At 34.3% G+C, this 22,805-nt stretch overlaps 1 protein-coding gene across 4 annotated transcripts in view; it reads right to left on the bottom strand.

The window, feature by feature from the left end:
* The window catches only part of RTN4 (reticulon 4), a 67,721-nt gene that overhangs the window by 27,363 nt on the left and 17,553 nt on the right, over positions 1-22,805 (bottom strand). The window contains exons 2-3 of one of the 4 annotated variants that reach the window (XM_061210560.1): positions 22,330-22,386; positions 19,245-21,641 (exon numbers count right to left, since the gene is read on the bottom strand). The exons of 1 other annotated variant lie outside the window; for it this stretch is intronic. In XM_061210560.1, coding sequence (XP_061066543.1) covers positions 19,245-21,641; positions 22,330-22,386 — 2,454 coding nt within the window. The remainder of the gene's footprint in view (positions 1-19,244; positions 21,642-22,329; positions 22,387-22,805) is intronic. 2 more of the 4 variants (XM_061210561.1, XM_061210562.1) reach the window with 2 other exon arrangements.

The following is a 22,805-nucleotide window of genomic DNA, read 5'->3' on the forward strand; positions in this document are numbered from 1 at the left end:
ATATATATATAGATATAGATATATAACTGTAACAGAAGGCACAAAATGAAAACCAAGAGATAGGAGTTCTGAGGAATACTGGATTCCCTCCACCTGGAAGGTGAATACTTCAGGAAGGATTGGGCCTTTGACAAGACTTGGGCAAAATGAAATGGGAAGGGGGATTTTAGACAGAGAGAAAAACACAAACAAATGCAAAGAACAGGCATGTTTAGGAAACAAGTCCTTCAATGTGGCTGGAGACAGAGTAATGGGAGATGGGATTATAAAGGCTAGGACTAGACCATGGAATGCCTCTTAAAAGTCCAGGATAGTATGAACTTAATTTGAAAAGTAAAGGAAAACCCCTTAAGTGCTATGATTAGAGCCATACTTTAGGAAGATTAATTTGGCTTAACACATAGGATTTAGTGGAAAAACCAGTTAGAAGTTCTGACGAGGAATTAAGAGTACCCGGATTTGGGTAAAGAAAGAAAACAGAGAAGATACTTCCATTGCTCCCACTACTTATCCATGCAAGACTTTAAACCATATATAGGAGAAAAAAATTACAAATTTACTCTTTTTCAATTTAAACCTGGTTCTCATCAAGTAATTTACTTAAAACTGACAAAACAGCTATCTTAAAAAGAGTTAAAACCATCAGAAATGCATATGTAGTACTTAATATTGGCCAAGGTTTCAGGACAGACACTCCTATACATTACTCAAAATAATTTGTATCTTTCTGAAGGGAAGTTCTGCAACATGAACCAAAAGCCTAAATACTATAACCCAGCAATTTGGAAATAATTATGAATAAGAACAATAATTTATATTCAATTATATTCATTTTAGCATTCTTGTTTGCAAAAAATTTAGGAATAACTTGAATATTTATAAGGGATTAACAGTACATACTTAGAATACTACACCCATTAAAACAATGTAGAATATTTCTAAATGAAAGGTATTTCCCCATTTAGTGTGAGAAAAATGATTACAGAACAAAATGTACCATACGTAACCCCAACACATACACACACCGTTAGAAATACACACCAAAACCACTCTGTGAAGTGATAGTTTTATTCTTCCACAGACCTTCTAAATTTTCTACAACATACACACATACATACACACACACAGTGTTGCACTACTAAACCAAGATCTAGAAGAAATATCTAACGAAATGACTAAATGCTGGGTTTCAACTAAGTTTAGAACTGAAAAGCAGGAGACTTCCTCCAATCAATAGGTCTCGCAATTGATTAACACCCAAGTTGCCTTCTCAGGATTTTTTTTTTTTTTGGGGGGGGGGATTCCCAAGGGCATTTATTTCAAGCAGCCAAGACCCCTTCTCCTCTCTACCTGAATGTATGAGCGTACACCTTTACCCATATCCTCAGTAACCTTAAGCTTTGAAAGAAATTGAAAGTGACTTAGCAAAAGTAAAGATAAGGGAGCCCTACAAGAACCTCTGCAAGAAGTATGCTCCAGAAATGGTCCAAAGTCAGTTTTTGTCTTGCCGTATAATCAAACTGAATTTAAATGCTAGAAACATTTCTGTCCCCATCCTACACAAACTCCTCTCAAAGGTCACCTACAGTATGTTAACTGCCAAATCCCAAAAACACTAGTAATAATGGGTAGTGTTGTACATATTCCTAAAATTCAACAGGGTCTGCAATCATTTCTCAATCTTCACATTAAATGGCTTCTCTCTAGTATTTAACCATCCATTCCCTCTTGAAAAACCTCTCCCTCCCTAATATCAGGGAACCAGCCCTAACCTGCTTCTTTTACTGCTCCGACTGTAACTTCCTGATCCCTCCTTGTGCTGCATGTCCCCAAAACACAGGTTTTAGGCTCTCCTTCCTTAATCTTCTGTTCTTTTTACGCAAATATCCTCACAGTATTCATCTGTCTCACTTTGCATTCAATTCCCAATTCTTCATTCATCATTAAGCCTGTCATTTCTCTGAGCTTCAAATTTGAAGTTTCCAAAACAGAACTTGGCATCATTTCTACCTACTTTAGCTCTATTTCTACTGACACTAGAGCACTAGCATTGCCAAGGTTGCACTCTGACTGAAATTTCATGTTGTCCTTTGAGTCCCTCCCTTACCCTAGTCCCACAAATCTATGTCAAATATCAAGTATTCCTTTCTAAGTTTCTCAAACCTGTCACCTCCTTTTCATTCCTACTTCAGGCCAAGTTCAGGCACATCTGGGCACAAAAACAGTCATCCTGTTCTGCCTCTAAGTTCTTCTCCAATTTATCTTATATAGCACCCCAAAACAGTCTTTCAAACCTGCTGTCACTTTACCACTCCCTACTTTAAAACTTCCAAAGGCTCTTTATTTCCTTTATGATAAAATCCAAAAGTCAATGTCTTCTGCAATCTGACCCAGGGTATCTTTTCATAAAACCAGAGAACATCAAAACTGGAACACTAGAAATCATGCAGAAGAGGAAACTGAAGACCAAAAACGGTAAGATTCTCACTCTGGCCAAAATCAAAACATACGAGAACAGAAACTTTAAAACCTAGGTTGGTGTTTCCTACATTTACCTAATATTAACATAACCCTTTGTCAAGGTGCTTAATATATTGCCATGCCTTTCCCTTATAAATTCTGATTTGGTAGATCTGAATAGGGTCACAGAAATAAAAATAAAGAAGCACTAGGTGATTCTCCTCTTCAGGGAAGTCTGAGGAAACCTGACCTACATCTTACAAGTCTTCTACATTCTCTACTTATACCAATCTTATCTTTCAACTACTATCCTATAAATATTCTGTTCTACCCAGAAAGCTCTATTCACTGTCTAAATTACACCTTGTTTAGTGGTTAAATCATTCTCCCACCCCACCCAAACCCCCAAACCTACCCAATTCCTTCTATTTTAAGCTCTTGAAAATCTTTTGACTGTCTTAATCAATGCTTTCCATTTTAACCCCAATAATCAAGAACTTCATAGATTTCATTTGTTGTAAGTATCCCACTAAGAACAACAGAAAATCCAAGATGAAAAATGTATAAAATATAAATTATTAATTTTGGTCTTAGTCTGCAAGATAAAATGTCTTAAGTACTAGTTAATCAGCTAAAAAAAACAAAAACAAAAAACCAAACTCTTTTAAACACGGAAATCAGAGTATCTCTCACTTCTTTATACCCTTACATGTTACCATAATCAGATGTACCAACTGAATGTGTTTCAACTATGGGACTTAAGGGGGGAACAAGGGTGGCAAAAGAGTAGAATAATATATGGGCTTAAGTTTGTTTTTTAATATACCTAGAGAGCTTAGATTCTTTCCTCTATCGCCACACTTTTCATAAAATGAGGAAAAACTCACTCCATGGCAGTTTCAGCTTCTCACGGATTTCCATTTAAGTCGTAACCTCTAATCTGCAATGTTAAAATTAGCTGCTGATAAATACTAAAATATAACTTAAGCAATGAATTAGAACAATAGGTAAAGTTAGTCTTCCCAAGCAAAAGAGCCAAAAACAAACACTAAAAAAATATCAGGCCATTCCACTTACATACAAAATGAGGCTCCCCAGAGACAGACATTCAAGAGTAAATTTGATTTTATATTTAGTACCTAAAAATAACCAGAATAAATGTCTGGTATAATAATATGGACTATACTGGATCTTAATTTCTCCAGTCTCAAAATATTCCTAAATTAGTTTAGCAAATAAAGAACTTAAGATGTTATTAAATGGTCTAAGACTCAAATTATTAATACAGAGCCTTAATAGTTGCTGAGTAGGCCCTGATGTGACTTTTCACCTATTTTTAAAGTCTGGATTTATTGTATTGTTATCACTACTATCAGTTTTACGTATCAAAAACTAGTAGAGCAATTTACTTTCCCTTTGTAATGCTAATGGTCAGAAGGATGAAGAAATAAAAATCCTTCTGTTCATTGAATTCACATGTAAAGAAACCATAAAGGTAAAAATCCAAAGCTATATTATTTTCTATTAAGTGTTACCTATAAAATCTTTCCAATGTCTCAATATGAACTCAATCTTAAGCTCACCTTTTCCCCACGATACTTTATTGAACCAATTTTTAAAAGGGTGTTGTAAAGGTTCCTGTAATTAGCTCCACATATTGCTTTTAGAAACATTATCACCAATCCTGCTAACAATTCTCTATAGAAATAATTTTTTTTTAATTATAAAACTTGGATGTGGCCAGAAAAACAAACTGCTTGTGTGGAATATCTAATTGGACTACTTAAAAATAGCTCTAATAATTTTTAAGACAATTTATTATAAGGTCAGATACACAGCCTACCCACCTTCCCTTTTTCTTAAAATGGCACATTTAACCATCTACATAATAAAATATTTTTAAAATATTCATTACACTTACGAGCTTAAATTCTTACACAACCCCAATCCACTGAGACTTGAAAGGATCTGGGCTTTCAAGGGGGAGGAAAGGGGATCAAGATCACTGATTGGTTATTACAAGGACAAAGGTTAGTGACTTAAACATAGACACACATTTAAAACTACTGTGTATACATTTTAACCATTTTAAGATATACAAAATTATAATCTAATTAAAAGGTGACTGGTAATAACTTTAAAGGTTCAATAATATTTCCAAAGAAGAAAACAGGCTTACTGCAAACACAGGATCTTGCTACCTACAAACCTTTGGCTAGAATTTCAACTACACCAAGTCAGATTTTTTAAAAAAAATACTTAGTCACAGAAAATATGTCATTATGGAATACAAACATGGCTATGTAGATTTATCACACCAAAGTGACCAAATGAAATTATGTTAAAACTGTATTGTTCACAACGTGCAAGATTAAAGAATAGAACCTAATCAACGATAGGACTGCAAACATTAAATCAGATGCCAGTGAAACAGAACAGCGTGACATTTTCTCATATGTAACGAACTGCAAAAACACATTTGAAATAGCTGTTTTAATCCTTTACTCTTAAACCCTTCATAGGCTTCATTTTCAATCCAAAATATATCTAAATTGCAAAGCTTATTCATAGAAATATATATTACTGGTCACATTAAAAAATGAATAAAAGATTAAAAAGCAGATATACCCTTGTCCTTCCAATTTTTCTTCTGACCGTCCATCTCTTGTCACGATCTGCCCTACAGATGCAATTATCAGTTATGCATACCAACAGAAAAGCTGTAACTGCAAAAATCTACCCCCTGAGACATGAAATATCCGTTTCCTCAACCGTATCTGCAGTCTCCTCTGCTGCACAGCTGCAGCAGGACTGAAGTCACCTGACGCCTTCTGGGTGTGGAGCAGTCTGACGCAGTGCAATCTGTAACTAGGCTACTAATACTCAGGCACTACCGCCTTCCTCTATCTGTTTATTGTTCTAGTCTTTTGCTTGTTGCTCACACCAAATGGAGCTACTTTTGCAGCGGGAGGGGCAGGCCACCAAAAGAAAAGAAAAGAAAAGAGGGTTGTTCTTCTGGCAGAGTAAACCACTGAATATATCTGAAATGCACTTAACGCCATGTACAGTTTTTTTAAAATTTTATTTTTATTTATTTATTTTTTGACAGATAAGGGAATTATGCTGCTGGTTTCCAGCTTCATTTAAAACTTTAAAATCAATGGTTACCTGATAAGATAAAAATGGACTGATCCAAAGAAGGGTAACAGCTTAAATTTCAAGCCTGGGAAATGCGAGGCTCTTCTTACTTTCTCTTAAATTATCAGCATTTTGCACCCTTATGAGGGTGTGACAGGAGAATCACAAAGTCAAATTATTAATGTTTACTGAATATGTTAAATAGAAAAAAGTTTTTACTTAATTTCAGCAATCTCATATTTCTAAGGTAATGCTATCTCTTCTTTTGCAACTACAGAAATCCAGAGACTTGCAAATATATACTTATTCTTAATTACCACCTGCTCCAACTCGATCTTTCAATAAATATCTATTAGACACCACTGCAGGTACTATTAATAGACTCTTTGCTTGAGGAGAAATATTCATGTGCTAATTATATCATTTGCTTTGGGAAAGTGACATAAGACCAAACTAAAATTTTACTGATAAAACAAAAACAAATCTATATAAGAAATTTCTGAAATTTTTGTTCAACTTTATAAAACTGGCATTCATTCCAGTGCAGAATATTATGTCTTTACTAACGTTTCACAACTGTTTTAACTGATACTACCATTTGACTTAGCAGAAAAGGCAACATATAATGACAAATCAGCGAAAATATTTTTAAATGTGAGATATGCTGAAGCATTATAAGATATGGAGCCTATGTACGAAACTACATACTTCAGAAGACTATACAGCTACACTAAAATAGGTATGATATTTTTTGGAACTTGCTGTAAAACTGTGTGGGCTGCAAAACCCTGCAAAATTCTTCAAAGCAGAAGTGGCCTGAATATCAAGAACTCAGTTCTTTTCCTCTCTGCCTCTCTAACTCCAAACATAAATAAAGCAAAGCAATTTTTAAAGAGAGTCTAGTATTCTCAGCTCAGAAGTTAATATTTAACTTTAAACTTTATTCACTGGACCCTTGTATAATGTGATATTTGAGAACACTTGTCACCAAGTCATATCACAGCTGAAAATCTCTGGCCTCTTCATGCAATAGTTAGAAATCCCAAACTATTCACTAACTACATAATATTTCCAAAATAGTATTTTCTAATAATGAATCCCTTAAGACTGAAGGCCAATAAATACTTTAGCATTAGAATAATGCACTCAAAAACATCACCCAAACACTGTTTTGAAGTCAGAGATTACTACACTAATAGTAGAGGGGAAAAAAGATTTCTTGAGACAAAGGGTATTTACCATTCATTTTATTCACATCTTCCAGTACTTAACTTGGTGTAACAATTTTTAAAAATCATCTGAGAGGGCAAGAACGTATAATAACACCCATTCATCTAAACGTTAAACATACTTAATAGCTCCCCTGGCAGATTAAGAAGTCAAAATAGGAGCCCTGAAATTACACCTTACATAGTAATATCTAATTCTTTAGCTTTTATGATCTTTGCAATTTAGGCTATTAAGTTTACAGGGAAAACTAACTAAGATAAATCAATATACATTTTGCCCATTTCTTTCTTAGAAAGTTTTAAAACTAGAGTTGTTTTAAGTTTGGTAACCTAAGGAAAAAGTGCTTAAATTTGAAAATCTGATGAGACCAATCTGTTAAAAATGTAAAGCCACTGGGCTAGGCTTATTGTGATGAGAGGATCAAATGAGTTTGTGTATGCAAAAGGCCTTAGGACAATGCCTGATAAAAAGTGGCCCTATGTAAGTGCTAGCTATTTACTATTATTATGCTAAAAATTTTAACCGTTAAACCACAAGGAAATAAAGCCTGTAAATCATATCTAAGAAAGGGCATATATTAAGCCATTCAATTCTAGGCAATAACCCAATACCCTCTTTAAAAAGAAGCGCCCACCCCACCACACACACACACACACACACACACACACAAATTACTGTGCTTTGTTATTGTAGTTCTATTCTTCTCCAGCTGAGAAAAATTTTTATATGGGTAGATTATAGGTCCGATTCCATATTAAATCCCAAGATAACAGGCAAATAGAGAACATAAATCTGTTAAAAACTTATCATTTGTTTCCCTTCAAATATTTAACATTTTGTTTAAAAATGAAAAATTATTTCAAGGACAATTTTCAAATAGAGCAGATATATATACCACATTGATTATTTGGGATAGGAACTTATTTTCCCTTAAAAGTAAAGGCTTCCAAAGGAGAGGAGCACAGAAGATTCCTTTATTTATAATACAAGCAAATAAAAGTGCTGTCTGAATTCTAAGTCCTACTGCATATTGTGCATGGGGTTAGGGAGGGGGGGAATTCTTCTTTTCCTAAACTGAAAATGAGCCTTACACTGAACTTTTGAAATCATCTGTTCTGAGTTCATGATTGGCAACGTCTCATTCCTCAATGTCCATATATACCCAGTACCTCCCCCAAGCATGACAAAAACCAATGACCAAAACCGACCCAAACACACCCTTAACTCCTTTCCAAACGGTACCCATGCTCTAAAATTACCTACACTCTCTACGTTTCTCTTCTCTTTATATCTCAGATCAAAACTCTCATTTTCTTCGCGCACTTACCGCATTAGCAGGAAAATTATATGATTAAAATAAGTCCTACTAAAGAATAAAAAACTCCTTTCTCTATAACACTCTCATAAACGCGCGCGCGCGCGCGTGTGTCTGTGTGTGTGTGTGTGTGTGTGTGTGTGTGTGTGTGTCTTGTACCTAAGTGGCAGGATTTCAAACAGTAGAGGACTGTATTTTGGAATAGGCAACAATATGTAAACTGTAAGACCTCCCAGGCCAGCTCTCCCAAGATATTCCTCTTTTTCCATTTCTTTCCTTCCTCTAATTCTGAACCCCAGAAAAACTGAAGTTTTTGTTTTGCTTTGTTTGCTTTACAATGTTTAGAAATGAAGGCAAATAAGGTGAGAAAGAGGTGGTCATTTGGATTGAAAGTGCTACTCTCTAAACTGGGGGTTGCTTGTATACAATTCTTGATAGCTAAAAAAATTATTTCTATTTTCCAGCAATAGACAACAGGACTTTTTAATTAAAAAAAAAATTACAGCTACACAGTAGTTTTAAACTTACTTCAAAATTTAATTATTCTGAGCTATACAAAAGTATAAAACTAAACATATGTCCCATTACTGAAAGATATTAAATAATGCTGTTTAATACCATATGCAGTAACATAATGCCCTCTATGGACTAAATTACAGCACTTCAGCACTAACTACTGAATTGAACCTTAAGACATGAACAAAGACTTTAGTCTAGAAAATGAATGACAAGTTAAAAAATAACCAAATTATAATGAGCATTTTAAGGTCTATAAACAATTTCATATAAGCTGATAAAAATACATACTAAAAATCATACAGAAAGAAACTGAAAGTGATACTATTCAATGAGAACCAAATAAATGTTGATTTCTTATATTATAATCTAAAATAAATACACAGATAATCCAAAAGATCCAAAGCATTTTTAAATCTGGAATTTAAAAATTTAATAGTCATTGGGTTTTGAACAGATCTTTTAAAGCTTTTAAGTTTTCACTAAAGTACATGTTTGGGGGAATCTTTAAGATCATTTCATAATGTTTATCATAGCATGATTCAAGCATTTGTTTGATTCAGTACAATGTGTCAAAATTCAAAATCCTTTTATAAAGTCATTTTCAAAGTCATTTGTTAGTGTGAAGCAAATATCCACAACTCACTAAATTTCTCGGCCCAACTGAGTTTCCATATGGTCAATTACAGAGCATTCCACAGACATCGTTTTCTATCTACAACACTAGATGGCACCAACACCCATAGTACCGTTGACTGTCCAACCCAAAGCATGCACTCTGGCTAAAACTGCCCTCAATTTTCTGGCTCTTCCTTAGGATTGCTGCCTGGTACTAGTGAACTATCAGAGTGTGATAGGGATAGGAAAACAACTCCAACACCAAAAAGGCATGTGGGATAAAATGATCTCTGACCAGAATTCAAAATCAATTTTGAACAGATCAGAATTAAACATAAAAATGAAACTATAAATTAGTAAATAAAAAGTTATAATTTTTCCCATGTGAAAACTGAAAATATCCACCAAAATGTAAAGTAAAATAAAAATTATTTAGAAAACTAAGGGAAAACTGTAACATGACAAGAATTTGCATCCACTCTATATAAAGAACTCTCATAAAATCAGGAAGAGGTGATTCTAAATTTTAAAATGGGCAAAGGGTATGAACAGGCAATTCACAAAAGAAACACAAATAGCCAATAAATATGTGGAACATGCTCACCTTCACTAATCAAGATCGAAACAGCAAGATAACTACTTTAATCTAATCCAACTGGTAAAGGTTTTTTAAAAAAAAAAAAAAGCCAAGTATACAATGTCTGGAAGGATACATAAGAAGTTAAGTCCTAGTAAATGACTCTCGGAAGGAGCACTAGGCAGCTTAGTAAAGACAGGAAGAAGACTTACTGTAATAGTACTTTTTGAATTTTGTATAATGTGTAAGTCCTTAGCTATCAAAATTTTCTGATTAAAAAATAATATTAATAAATAATACTAATTGTTGGTGATCAATAGAGAAATGGGTTGTCTTACTCCATTAGAAGGGTAAAAATTAGTACAAGTTTTGACAAGGGATTCATCTGCAAAATATACAAAGAGATCATGCAGCTCAATATCAAAAAAAAAAAAAAACAATCAAAAAGTGGGCAGAAGATCTAAATAGATATTTCTCCAAAGAAGATATACAGATGGCCAAAAAGCACATGAAAAGATGCTCAACATCACTATTAGAGAAATGCAAATCAAAACTACAATGAGGCATTACCTCACACCAGTCAGAATAGCCATCATCAAAAAGTCTATAAACAATAAATGCTGGAGAGGGTGTGGAGAAAAGGGCACCCTCCTACACTGTTGGGGGGAATGTAAATTGATACAGCCACCATGGAGAACAATACGGAGGTTCCTTAAAAAACTAAATATAGAACTGCCTATGATCCAGCAATCCCACTCCTGGGCATATAACCGGAGAAAACTGTAGTTCGAAAAGATACATGCACCCAAATGTTCATTGCAACACTATTTACAATAGCCAGGACATGGAAGCAACCTAAATGTCCATCAACAGAGGAATGGATAAAGAAGATGTGGTACATATATACAATGGAATATTACTCAGCCATAAAAAAGAACAAAATTGTGCCATTTGTACAGACATGGATGGACCCAGAGACTGTCATACAAAGTGAAGTCAGAAAGAGAAAAACAAACATCATTAGCTTATATGTGGAATCTAGAAAAATGATACAGATGAACTTATTTGCAAAGCAGAAATAGAGACACAGACATAGAGAACAAACGTACGGATACTAAGGGGGAAAGGGGTGGGCGGGATGAATTGAGAGATCGGGATTGACATATATACACTACTATGTAAAAAATAGATAACTAATGAGAACCTACTGTATAGCACAGGGAACTCTACTCAGTGGTCTGTGGTGAACTAAATGGGAAGGAAATCCAAAAAAGAGGGGATATATGCATACGTATAGGTGATTCACTTTGCTGTACAGCAGAAACTAACACAACGTTGTAAAGCAACTATATTCCAATAAAAAAATTTTAAAAATTAGTACAAGTTTTCTGACAGCCAATTTTTGTCAAAACGCTTAAAAATGCACATACCCATTTCCTAGGGTTTTATTTCTAGTAATTTATGGAAAAGAATAATTCAGAGGTATGTACAACATATTTAAACATAAAGAGGTTAATAATTGCATTATTTATAAATTTAAAAAACTGGAGACAATCTAACGATCCTAGAGAACTGATTAAATTATAATATATCCAATACCAAGGAACACTAAACATTAAATAATCACACAGCAGAAAAATAAAGACATGGAAATTTTGGCATTGTACAATATAATATATTGCTGAATTTTGCAAAGCAATAAACAATATGTAAAGTATGATCCCAGTTTGGAAAAACACTTTTTTTCACTGCATTCATAAAGTATCCATATGCATAGAAATAGACTAGAAGAATATATTCTAACATATTAGCAATGATTTTGTCTGGGCAATACAATTACAATTTTTTTTTCATCTAAATGCTTTTCTCTCTCAAATTTGTACAATTAGCATATATTACCTCAGATTGCTTCATGTACTGCTACCCTGACTTCACTGACAGTTAGCATGTCCTTGAGAGAAATTCTGACTACTAAATTTAACTGAAGCTCAAATAGATTAAAACATCTGCCCAGGGTCATACAGCTAATCGGTAATAAAGCCAGGATTAGATCTTAGGTGTGTAAGATGCCCAAGATGAAGTTCTTTCAACCATATTATATGTAGCAATATCTATCTTTTATAAAGGTTCATATTTCATATTTATTTTCAATCTGTATTGGACCCACTGTAAGCACTAAATAAATCCACACTAATTTGACAATGTCAAACATTTACGTAAATATAATCATTTCCTTATTAATAAGTCAGTTTCTAATTTAGCTACACTTATATTTACTCAAAGCCTTCCAGTTAAAGATAATTCTACTCAATGTGTTAGATTAAACATTTTCATTTTTCAGGGTACTTAAATTTCTACTTTCATCAGATTAACTGCTCACTGTCCTAATCAAAATCCAACTAATAATATTCAAGAAGCATCCTATATATGCTCACTAAAAATGTATTTTACCAAAATACTTAATATCTACAATGCTTTACTGAGAAAGCCCAAAAGCTATATAATCAATTTTTTAAATTAATATAAGAAAAATGTTTTAAGTTATAAACATCATCAAAAGAAAGCTCTTATTCATGAACACATTTAAGAAGTATCTATAAATTGGTAAAGGATAATTTTTAATTCTTTACCTAGATAAATGGGCCATTTTTCAGCGAGTTCTTTATTATGGCAATACTATTTGGTTATTCCTGGAAAGCACATACTTTAAGTATAATGAATAATTAACTTCTGGTTGGTTTACACTTCACTCACCAACAGTTACAACAGGTCAGCAAAACACAATCTATACTATGATTATGAACTTAAAACGTTCTGTGCACTAGTGGCAAACTAAGCAACCAACAACATGTATTAAGCAATCACTATCATTAAGTCAAGATCTCAGTGGTTTGGATGGGCGACATTAGCACCTTTCTTCACCAATGACCCGCCAACAAAAAAGACAGCAGTTGTCCAGCACAATAGGGTTATTCAGTCTCCACATGGAAGCAACAGAATGTTACCCTCATTCTAATATCCCTACTTATAGAAGACCACATGAGAAAATGTACACAGTAACCAACGTTCCTGACGTTTTTAAAATGCCTTGCATTGGTTAATGCCCCCAACACAATAGGTATGTAATAAAAGCAGCAGCACCCTGGTTGTCTGCTATTTAGGACAATAACTGCTTGCTCCAAAACTGTGAAGGGGACAAAACCTAGGTCACATCCCAGTTCTTCACTTGTCGGAAAAAATATCTCCTTTGTGGAATCGGGTAAGAACTAATATAAATAAGAAAGTCAATTAATCTATGACAAAGGAGGCAAGAATATACAGAAAAGACAGTCTCTTCAATAAGTGGTGCTGGGAAAACTGGACAGCCACATATAAAAGAATCAAATTAGAACACTCTCTAACACCATACACAAAAATAAACTCAAGATGGATTAAAGAGCTAAATGTGAGGCCAGAAACTATAAAACTCTTAGAGGAAAACATAGGCAGAACACTCTCTGACATAAATCGCAGCAAGATCTTTTTTGATCCACCTCCTAATGAAAATAAAAACAAAAATAAACAAATGAAACCTAATGAAACTTAAAAGTTTTTGCACAGCAAAGGAAACCATAAATAAAACAAAGACACCCCATAGCATGGGAGAAAATATTTACAAACAAACCAACCAACAAAGGATTAATCTCTAAAATATATAAACAGCTTATGCAGCTCAACATCAAAAAAACAAACACCACAATCAAAAAATGGGCAGAAGATCTAAACAGACATTTCTCCAAAGAAGACATACAGATGGCAAAAAGCACATGAAAAGATGATCAACAATACTAATTATTAAAGAAATGCAAATCAGAACTACAATGAGGTATCACATCACACCAGTCAGAATGCCATCATCAAAAAAACTACAAACAATAAATGCTGGGGAGGGTGTGGAGAAAAGCGAACCCTCCTACACTGTTGGTGGGAAAGTAAACTGGTACAACCATTATGGAGAACAGTATGTAGGTTCCTTAAAAAACTAAATATAGAACATATGATCCAGCAATCCCACTCCTGGGCATATATCCGGAGAAAACTGTAATTCGAAAAGACACATGCACCCCAACGTTCATTGCAGCACCATTTACAATAGCCATATATGGAAGCAACCTAAATGTCCATCGACAGAGGAGTGGATAAAGAAGATGTGGTACACATATACAATGGAATATTACTCAGCCATAAAAAAGGACGAAATAATGCCATTTGCAGAAACATGGATGGACCTAGAGATTATCATACTGAGTGAAGTCAGACAGAGAAAGACAAATATCATATGATATCGCTTATATGTGATCTAACCAAAAAAAATGGTACAAATTATTTACAAAACAGAAATAGAGTCACAGATGTAGAAAACAAACTTATGGTTACCAGAGTGTAAGGGGTGGGGGGGGGAAGGGATAAATTGAGAGATTGGGACTGACATATACACACTACTATATGTAAAATAGATAACTAATAAGGACCTACTGTATAGCACAGGGAATTCTACTCAATACTCTGCAGTGACCCATATGGGAAAAGAATCTAAAAAAGAGTGGATATATGTATATGTGTAACTGATTCACTTTGCTGTACACCTGAAACACAACATTGTAAATCAACTATACGCCAATAAAAATTAAAAAAAAAAAAAGTTAGCCCAATGTCTGGAACACAATAGAAGCTCAAAAGTATTGTGCTTACTACCTAATTGGCTATGCAACCTCGGTAAAGTTTCTTAACATCCCTAGATTTAGGTTTTGTCATCCATGAAATGATTCCTTCTTTCAGATTATGGTGAAGACTAAATGAGATGACTATGTGAAAGTGCTTGGTGCTTAAAAGATTTCCCATAAATGGTAGTCTCCCCTTTCCAGGTAAAATGCAAAGAATTCAGCTTCTTTTCTCAGCCTTTCAAAATTCTTAATTTAAAAATGTCCTAAATAGAGAGAAAGAAAACCTAAAACTGAAAGCAAACTGAAACAAATCTAACTTTATTTCAAATGAGTATTATAACCACACTGAAGGTGGGGGAAGGTAGAAGGAAAAGGGAAAATAAAACTAATCCAAGTAACCTGGGCAGGGTTGAGGGACGTGGATTTGAAAAATAATCCTGAACCCTTTATGTTTATTATAATGATATTATAAAACATTCTAAAACTATTTTAGATGTACTCAAGGATTAAACAAATTAATAAATGTATTGGTAGTGTTAGAAGCCACGTTATCACTATAGAAGGAACATACAAATGTGAAATGAGGGAAGAAAGAAATAGTCCTCTGGGAATGTTTTGGATTTGGAGGTATCTATGTAAACACATGATTTCATAAATACGTGTATGTTTATTTGCATGTATGTATACAAGTATTTCCTACCTCGGCCCACTGAAAGGGCTAAAATGGAAAGACCCCACAGGAGCAAAGTACAATTAGCATCCAGCTCTTGATCACTGAAAGGAATCAGGGATCCTTGGAGAAACTGCTGACTTCAGGGCTGGGACACAGTGGGCAAAAGATGAGCCTACAACATTTCGTTATGCTAGAAAGTAAGAAGTGTTTCCTTCTCCACTCAAAAAAAAAAAAGGACAGCTGCATGTCCTTGAGCCAATCTAAAGGGGAGCCCTCCAAATCTGTGGCAATTGACAACCAAAATAATTAAGTACAGTAATGAATTATAAACCATTGGGGGGAAAAGAGAAAGTCATGAATCCATACTGATAACTAATTAGTTAGTTAATGGAAAAGGAGAGCTCTTGCTAAGAGTAGAATGCCAGGGTTGATGGATAAATGTGGAGGAAGCATTAGAACTGAAAAATCATCTTTTGCAAACTTAATGGTAAAGAATAAATCAATCAAGAATCATCAATAGATACTAAATCTAGGGAGGGAATTTTGATGGAGGGCAGGATGTTTACATGGTCTTGAAGTGTCACCCATCAGACTGCTTATTAGTTGTCAGGAAGGAAGAAAGATAGTAATTATACAATAAGGAAATCAGGAACCACCTTGACCAGATGGTGTAAATTAAACCTCATCAATGAGGGACTGATGGATAGTAGGTACCTCCAGATTGCTATGAGAGGGGCACTACATTATCTTCATTTTGGCCATGAATCTACAAACTCAATCTAATCACTAAGAAACATTAGACAAACGCAAAACAAGGAACTTTCTATTAAAAAGGAAGAAGGGAAACGGCCTGTGTCCTTTAAAAATGTTACAATCATAAGAGATAAAGACTAGAAATGTCCCAGATTAAAGGAGCCAAAGGTAACATAACTAAATGCAAAACCTGGCACTAGACTGGACCTTGTAGTAGAGGACACTACAAAGAACATTATTAGGTCAACTAACACAACTAGAATATGGATGGTAGATTAGAAAAAAGTATTGTATGAATGTAAAATTTACAAAGTTAATAGCTGTACTGAGGTTATGTAAGAGAATATCCCTTTTTCAAGTATTTAGGGGTAAAACAGAATGTATATAACTTAGTCTCAAATGGTTCAGAAAAAAAAGGATATACTGTATCTATGTATCCATTGTCTAGTTATCTATAAAAAGAGAGATCATAAATAATAACGTAAGTGGAGAAATGTTAGTAGGTAAATTTAGATGAAGAGTATAAGACATTCTTTGTACTTTTATTTTTGCAATTGTTTTTAAGTTTGAACTTATTTCCAAATGAAAGTTAATTTTTAAAAAGCAATCATCCTTTTTTTAAAAGAAACTCTCTAAATGAGACCGTAAGTTTTAAAAATATTCTGCTTAATTCCAGTCAGAGAAAATTTAGCATCCAATGTATCATAAACCCTCCTTTAGCATAGATTGGTTTTTCAGTTTAGTTCTGAATAAACCTGAATGTTTCTTTTCACTGAGTCACCCATGGCCGGTCTCAAATCCATCTGTGCCCCTAGCTTCAAGTGAATAGCTTGAATAGCTTCAGTTTCTACATACTGACCATAATACCCACACATATATACCTGCCCCAAAAATACCAAAACAGGATCTGGAAAACTTTTATTATATTTATATAAATGAACAGGTCTATGTGTTTACTCACATTTGCTAACTGTAGCTTTTATAGAAGCATCTCTTTGTGAAGCCATTCCTAATATTCCAAGGTAGAGACAGCCTCTCTGTGCCCTTAGTATGTGTTGATGATCTTCCACTTCCAATCATACACTTATATCCCTAAACTGTCATTCTATGCCAAACTGGGACTTCCATGCATCATCTGAGAAAAACATTTCAACTGTCATCTGGTAGTGCTGCCTATCAATTAACTATTATTTTCAGAAGTTTCACTAACTGGGTCTATATTTAGTAGTATAAATTTAAGCAATTATTAGAATATTGTAACTTATACATTTATATTTAAAATGAGTGGAAAGTGAAAAATTAAAGTGCCAGTGATAATCATAATATATTTTAAACAAAAATGGAAACCATCAGGGTACTAAAAGCATAAATCTTTAGCCACAAATTTTTTTAAAAGTAAATAAAAACATATGAAACGTTGAGCCTCTAAATAATGACGTACAGTGAAAGAAAAAACAGAATGAATGTTCATAATTATGAACTGAGAAAAATCAGTATTTACATTTCATTGTTAAGAATACAGTTTGACAGAATTCCCTGGTGGTCCAGTAGTTAGACCTCGGTGCTTTCACTGCTGTGACCTGGGTTCAATCCCTGGTTGGGGAACTAAGCTCCCACAAGCCACATGGCGTGGCCAAAAAAAAAAAAGAAAGAATACAGTTTGATAAAATATCCTTATCAAGGGAGAAGACTAGTATTCCTTTTTCTCATAACAAATTTTATCCAAAAATATCAATAAGGCATCAATGTCTGCATCAATAATACCTTGCTCATCTCCCTTACAAAATCAGCCTTTCTTCCCAAAATTAAAATTGAATTCTGCCTACAAATGTCATTTTAAGAAAACAAGGAGAACAAACTGGAGATAATAAATTATCTGAGCAAGTTTTATTTATTATTTAATACTTATCAATACTTTCATGTTTAAATAAGAATAAGAATCAGAATTACTGAATCTGATTCAGTAATAAGAATCAGAAAAATTTTAAAAAACACCTAAATATATCATAATCAAGGATGTAGAAAATCGTTAACCATCTGAGAACAGGGATTACCATTATAACACCTTCCCTCCCTTCTGACAAATTCTCAATCCTTATCTTAACTGAGCTCTCTAGTATTTGATAATGTTGATCAATTCCTCCAACTTCAAATCTTCCTCTTCCCTCGGCTCCCCCTAGTTGATGTCTGTGGCTTTAATTACAATCTCTGAGCCCATGGTAAATACACACATACATTCAAGGTCTCTCTTAAGAGCTTCATGTTTAATATCCATCATTCTTGGATGTCTCATAGGTACCTTAATTACAACATATTCAAAACTGAGTTTTTTATTTTCTCCCACTTTATTTTCTCATGTTCCCTAACTCAGTTTCTCATACTGCCATGTATTTGCACATACAAGAAACCCAGGTTTCCTGGAGTAAGCTTTAACTCCTCCCCTTAACCTTCATGTCCAATTCCAATCAAACACTAAGTACTATGTCTCCATGCTCATCCCATTGCCTTACGTTCATAATTTCCTCTTTCTTCAATTACAGCAACTCTAAACTGGTCTCTGCCACCAGTACTACCTATCTCCAATGCATAAGGATATTCAGTAAATACACAGTAATCATCTAAATTAGAATGCTAAATAAAAAACACATGTACAAATCACTTTACACAAATCAGATATGTGGGAAGTGTAGAGTCAAAAAAGTGAGAATTAGCACTTTTCAGGAGAATTAAAAATAGCATACCTCAATTTATACTTTTCAACAAAACATCTAATACTCAATATGCTTAACTTTATACCTTTTACTGGAAATTATTCCATTATATTGAAAGATTAGAAACAGGTAACAGATATGTTCATCAAAATTTTTAAATGAAGATACTTCTGGGAAAACAAAAGTAAACACATCTGAAAATATTTTGTTTTAATACCTCTTGCTCTTCATGCTATCAGGAAACACTAAAGCAAAAGAAAAGAAGGGAACAGACATTGAAGCCAATTCTAAAAAAAGTTTTTTCTAGTTCCATGGTGCAATATAAAAATGACCAACAAATAATTGTGTGGAAAAGTTAAGAGCAAGGGTGCGTGATGAGTGCAAGAGGGCTAGAAAAAGCACTAAAATCTTAAACTGAGACAGTAAAAAGAATTCTTATCAATGTGATATATCAGACACTATAAATGTAACATACTACACAAAATGTAGTAGAATGTTCCATAGGTCAAAAGGTGGCAAGAAAGCACAAAATAATGTCTGGATTGATTACCTGAAGTTTTACTCAGCTCTGGTGAAAATATAGCAGATGGTGGTCTGTGCTCTTTTTCCGTATCAGAAGGAAGTTTTTTCTCAGCTTCTTTCACAAGAACTTTGGGTTTAACTACACTGCCTATCCCTGTTTGAGCATCCAAAGCAGAAACATCTGGAGGCAGTAAGGGCACCTTTGAAATATCAGCCCTATCTTTGGAGAACTCATCTGGGACATGAACTTTTTCTTCATCTTTAGGCTGTACACTCTTGACAGAAACGTCATGGGGTAATTCTGAGCAAGGCAACGACCCAGCTCCATCCTGGACACTAGCAACTTCACTTTTGTAGGATATTTCTAGGTCAGTGTATTCCCTGGCTAATGTAGGAGAATAATCTGTTTTAGAACTGACAAATGTAGGGAACTCATCTATAATCTCAATTGGAGATGAATCTGAAAATGTTTCACTCTCTCTTATTTTTGCTTCCTTAGCAATAAATAAGCCATCATTTGAATAAACTGCAGTATTGAGCTCCTCCATCTGCAAAGGAATTTTCTCCTTTTGGATCAATGTTGAAACTTCATTAGATGATAAGGTATCTTTTGTGGTATCTAAATTGGACTGAAAAGATTCCAAATACGGCTTTCCCCCCTCAGGTGGTGGTGAAGCACTGAGTTTTTCCTTATTTTCATGTTCTATCATTGATTCAGATGAAGTTTCAATGAGATTTTCTTTTACAAGTATCACTGCTTCATCTTGTTTTTGTGGAACTTCAGGAATTGAATCATCACTAAATAAGTCAACTGGTTCAGAATCAGGTGAGGAATCTTCAACTAGCTCAGAATGAGTGGGCACCAGCTGTGCAACTTTCGCTATTTCTGAATAACTAGAGAAATCTGGAGTTGGTTCAGTAGAGAGCTTTGTTTCTTTAATTAAATCACATGCAATAGATATATAAGGAGCTTCTGTTTCTTGAACAGCTACACTAATACTTTCAGGCTCTTTAATTTCTTCATTCATTCCTGATACTTTTTTTAGTGATACATTCATGGCCTCTTCATATGGTGGGGGATTTTCAGGCTCAAGTTTTATGCTTTCATAATTAACCGAAGGAGGAGCTTCTAATGGTGATGAACTGACCTGTACTGCAGAAGCACCAGCACTAGGAACTATAGAATTTAATGGTGCTTCCATGACAATGTCAGGCAAAACTGGTGAAGGAGTAGCTTCAGATTCTTCAAAGGATGGGCAAAGCTGTGCTACAGGGTAAAGTGACTCCTGCATAGCTTCTGAAGTTTGAACCAAGTCCATTTTTGTTTCGAAGGCAATTTTTGTACCTGTAGCTTCACTCAATTCACTTTCACATGCTTCCTGTACTAAATCTGGGGTTAGACCTTCAGGCATGTTTGCCACTACTTCCTCAGTCACCTCTGATAAATGATCTGTTGTGTCATAATCTGTCTTAGAATCCTGTGTTGCCACAAGGAAAAGATTTGATGTTTTGGCACTAGCATTCTTCTCTGTTACAATTTGGGCCTTTTTTTCTTCTATTTTTTTTTCATCTGTCTTATTTTCTGAAGTATGATCTTCCAACAAGGGAAGAATGTTTGCTGAAGGGTTAAAGGGAGCACATGTGATATATGCTCCTGAACCTTCTTTTATAGCTTCTGGTGTACTAGGAAATGAAGTATCATCATTACTGCTTTCACTATCTTTTTCATGATTTGTTTGTTCAAGGCTATCTGAAAAACGTTTCTTATCCACTTTACCTTCCAATTTGCTCTCTATATTACCTCCTGCGGCCAAAACATCACTATCTTGCTTATAAGTATCTTTTACTTCCCATACTCGCTCAAATGGTTTGAAGTCTGCATATTCCTCCCTCAGAGGAGCTTCTGCTACAATTCCCTTTTCATTAAAACTGTCTTTTGTTTTTTCTGGAGACATAACCCTATCCTCTTCTTTAACTGATTTGGTAAGGACTATAGGTAACTCTTGCTGAGTACGAAGGATGTTATTACTAACTAAGTCCTCTTCTTCATCTTTATTCTTCACAATTATTTCTTCCCTAGGATTTGCTACTGTTATGGCAGATTCTGCTCTTGGAGAGCCACTGAATGATGATCCCATTTCTGAGTATTCCAATTCTGAAAACTCTGATAAATCTCTGCCTACAAATGGTTTTTTTGCCTTCTCTGAGAATTCTTTAGAAGCTTCATCTGAAATTTCTCGAAGTGTTCCTTCGGTAGGTAGTACTGCTGGTAAATTACCAAGGTATTCATGTTCTTTAAAAGAAGCAGCTGAGAGAGGAGCTAAAGAAGGAAGAGAAGCAGCAGTTTCAAGCAGGACAGATGGAAAATCCTCTTGACCAGCAGAAACAGTGTTACCTGGCTGCTCCTTCCAATCCATAATTTTTTCTGTGACCATGGACAGAAAGGAAAGTTAGAGAATGCCAGCGTTCTCAGATTTAATGCAAGTTTTATGACAGATTCAAAAATACTGTTAGTAAAGACTTACTGTTAACTAAAATGCTAATAACATTTAGTTAATAAATAATAAGTAGACTGAATCATAATTGAAAAATTAAAGCTATTGTCAAAAAACATGTGCATGGCTAAAGAGGCTATTAGATACTATGCAAAGACATCAAGTCTGAGAAAAACCTCACGTACAATTAACTGAGAAAAGCTACTTCTAACTAGTCTCAGAGGAAGAAATGAGGATTATGTGAGAAGAGAGTTTGAGTGACAGCATAAGAAGGAAAGGGCACTGGATAATTAACTGTCATAGGCTGACATTCTTTTCTATGAAAGTCTGTCAGCTACAAGCAAATAAACTGTAGTTGGAAAAAATGACTAGTCAATATGTAAACATAAATCAAGGGGCCAAGAATTCCTTACACATTTCCAATTATTAATCAGGTTTCTGCCCATTTCTCTCTTGGACACAGCATATAAAATGCAAATTTCAACTTGGTCAGTAGACAAACATTCTTGGAACCATGCTTATTTTTAGTAAATTCAAACTACTAAGCATAGAGTGAACATAACTAAAGAATTAAAGTTAGAATACACAGAGGATAAAAGGCTAGCAGAAAGAACTTGCCTGCAGAGGAGTGTATCACAGGCTCAGATGCAGCAGGAAGAGCAAAAAGTGTCTCATCTGAAAAACAAATAGAATATAACCTCAGCAGAAATAAAGACAGAGTTGGAAGGAGACTAAAGAGGAACAAGCAAGGGGTTCAGTTTGTAATGAGTTAACACAAAACTTTATCTACAGAGAAAAAGCCATGATGGAAAGGAAAAAGTAGTACCATTAGTAGTATCATTAATCCAGATTAAATTATAATATATATTATAAAATTGATTAAATGATATCTATAGAACCTATCATTTTTCAAGAGGCAATAACATGTTTATGTTAAAGAAACTTCATGAACCAAAGTGGCTTTAATACACTAATCTTCTTATCTTTTTTTATTGGTATATGTTCAATTTAGAACACTTTCAGAAAATCATGCATATTCTCTACGTGTTATTCTAAGTGATTTACATGATGCAAGAACTCATTTTACTCCTTAC

This window comes from Eubalaena glacialis, chromosome 14 (genome assembly GCF_028564815.1).
Source record: "Eubalaena glacialis isolate mEubGla1 chromosome 14, mEubGla1.1.hap2.+ XY, whole genome shotgun sequence".
NCBI lineage: Eukaryota > Metazoa > Chordata > Mammalia > Artiodactyla > Balaenidae > Eubalaena > Eubalaena glacialis.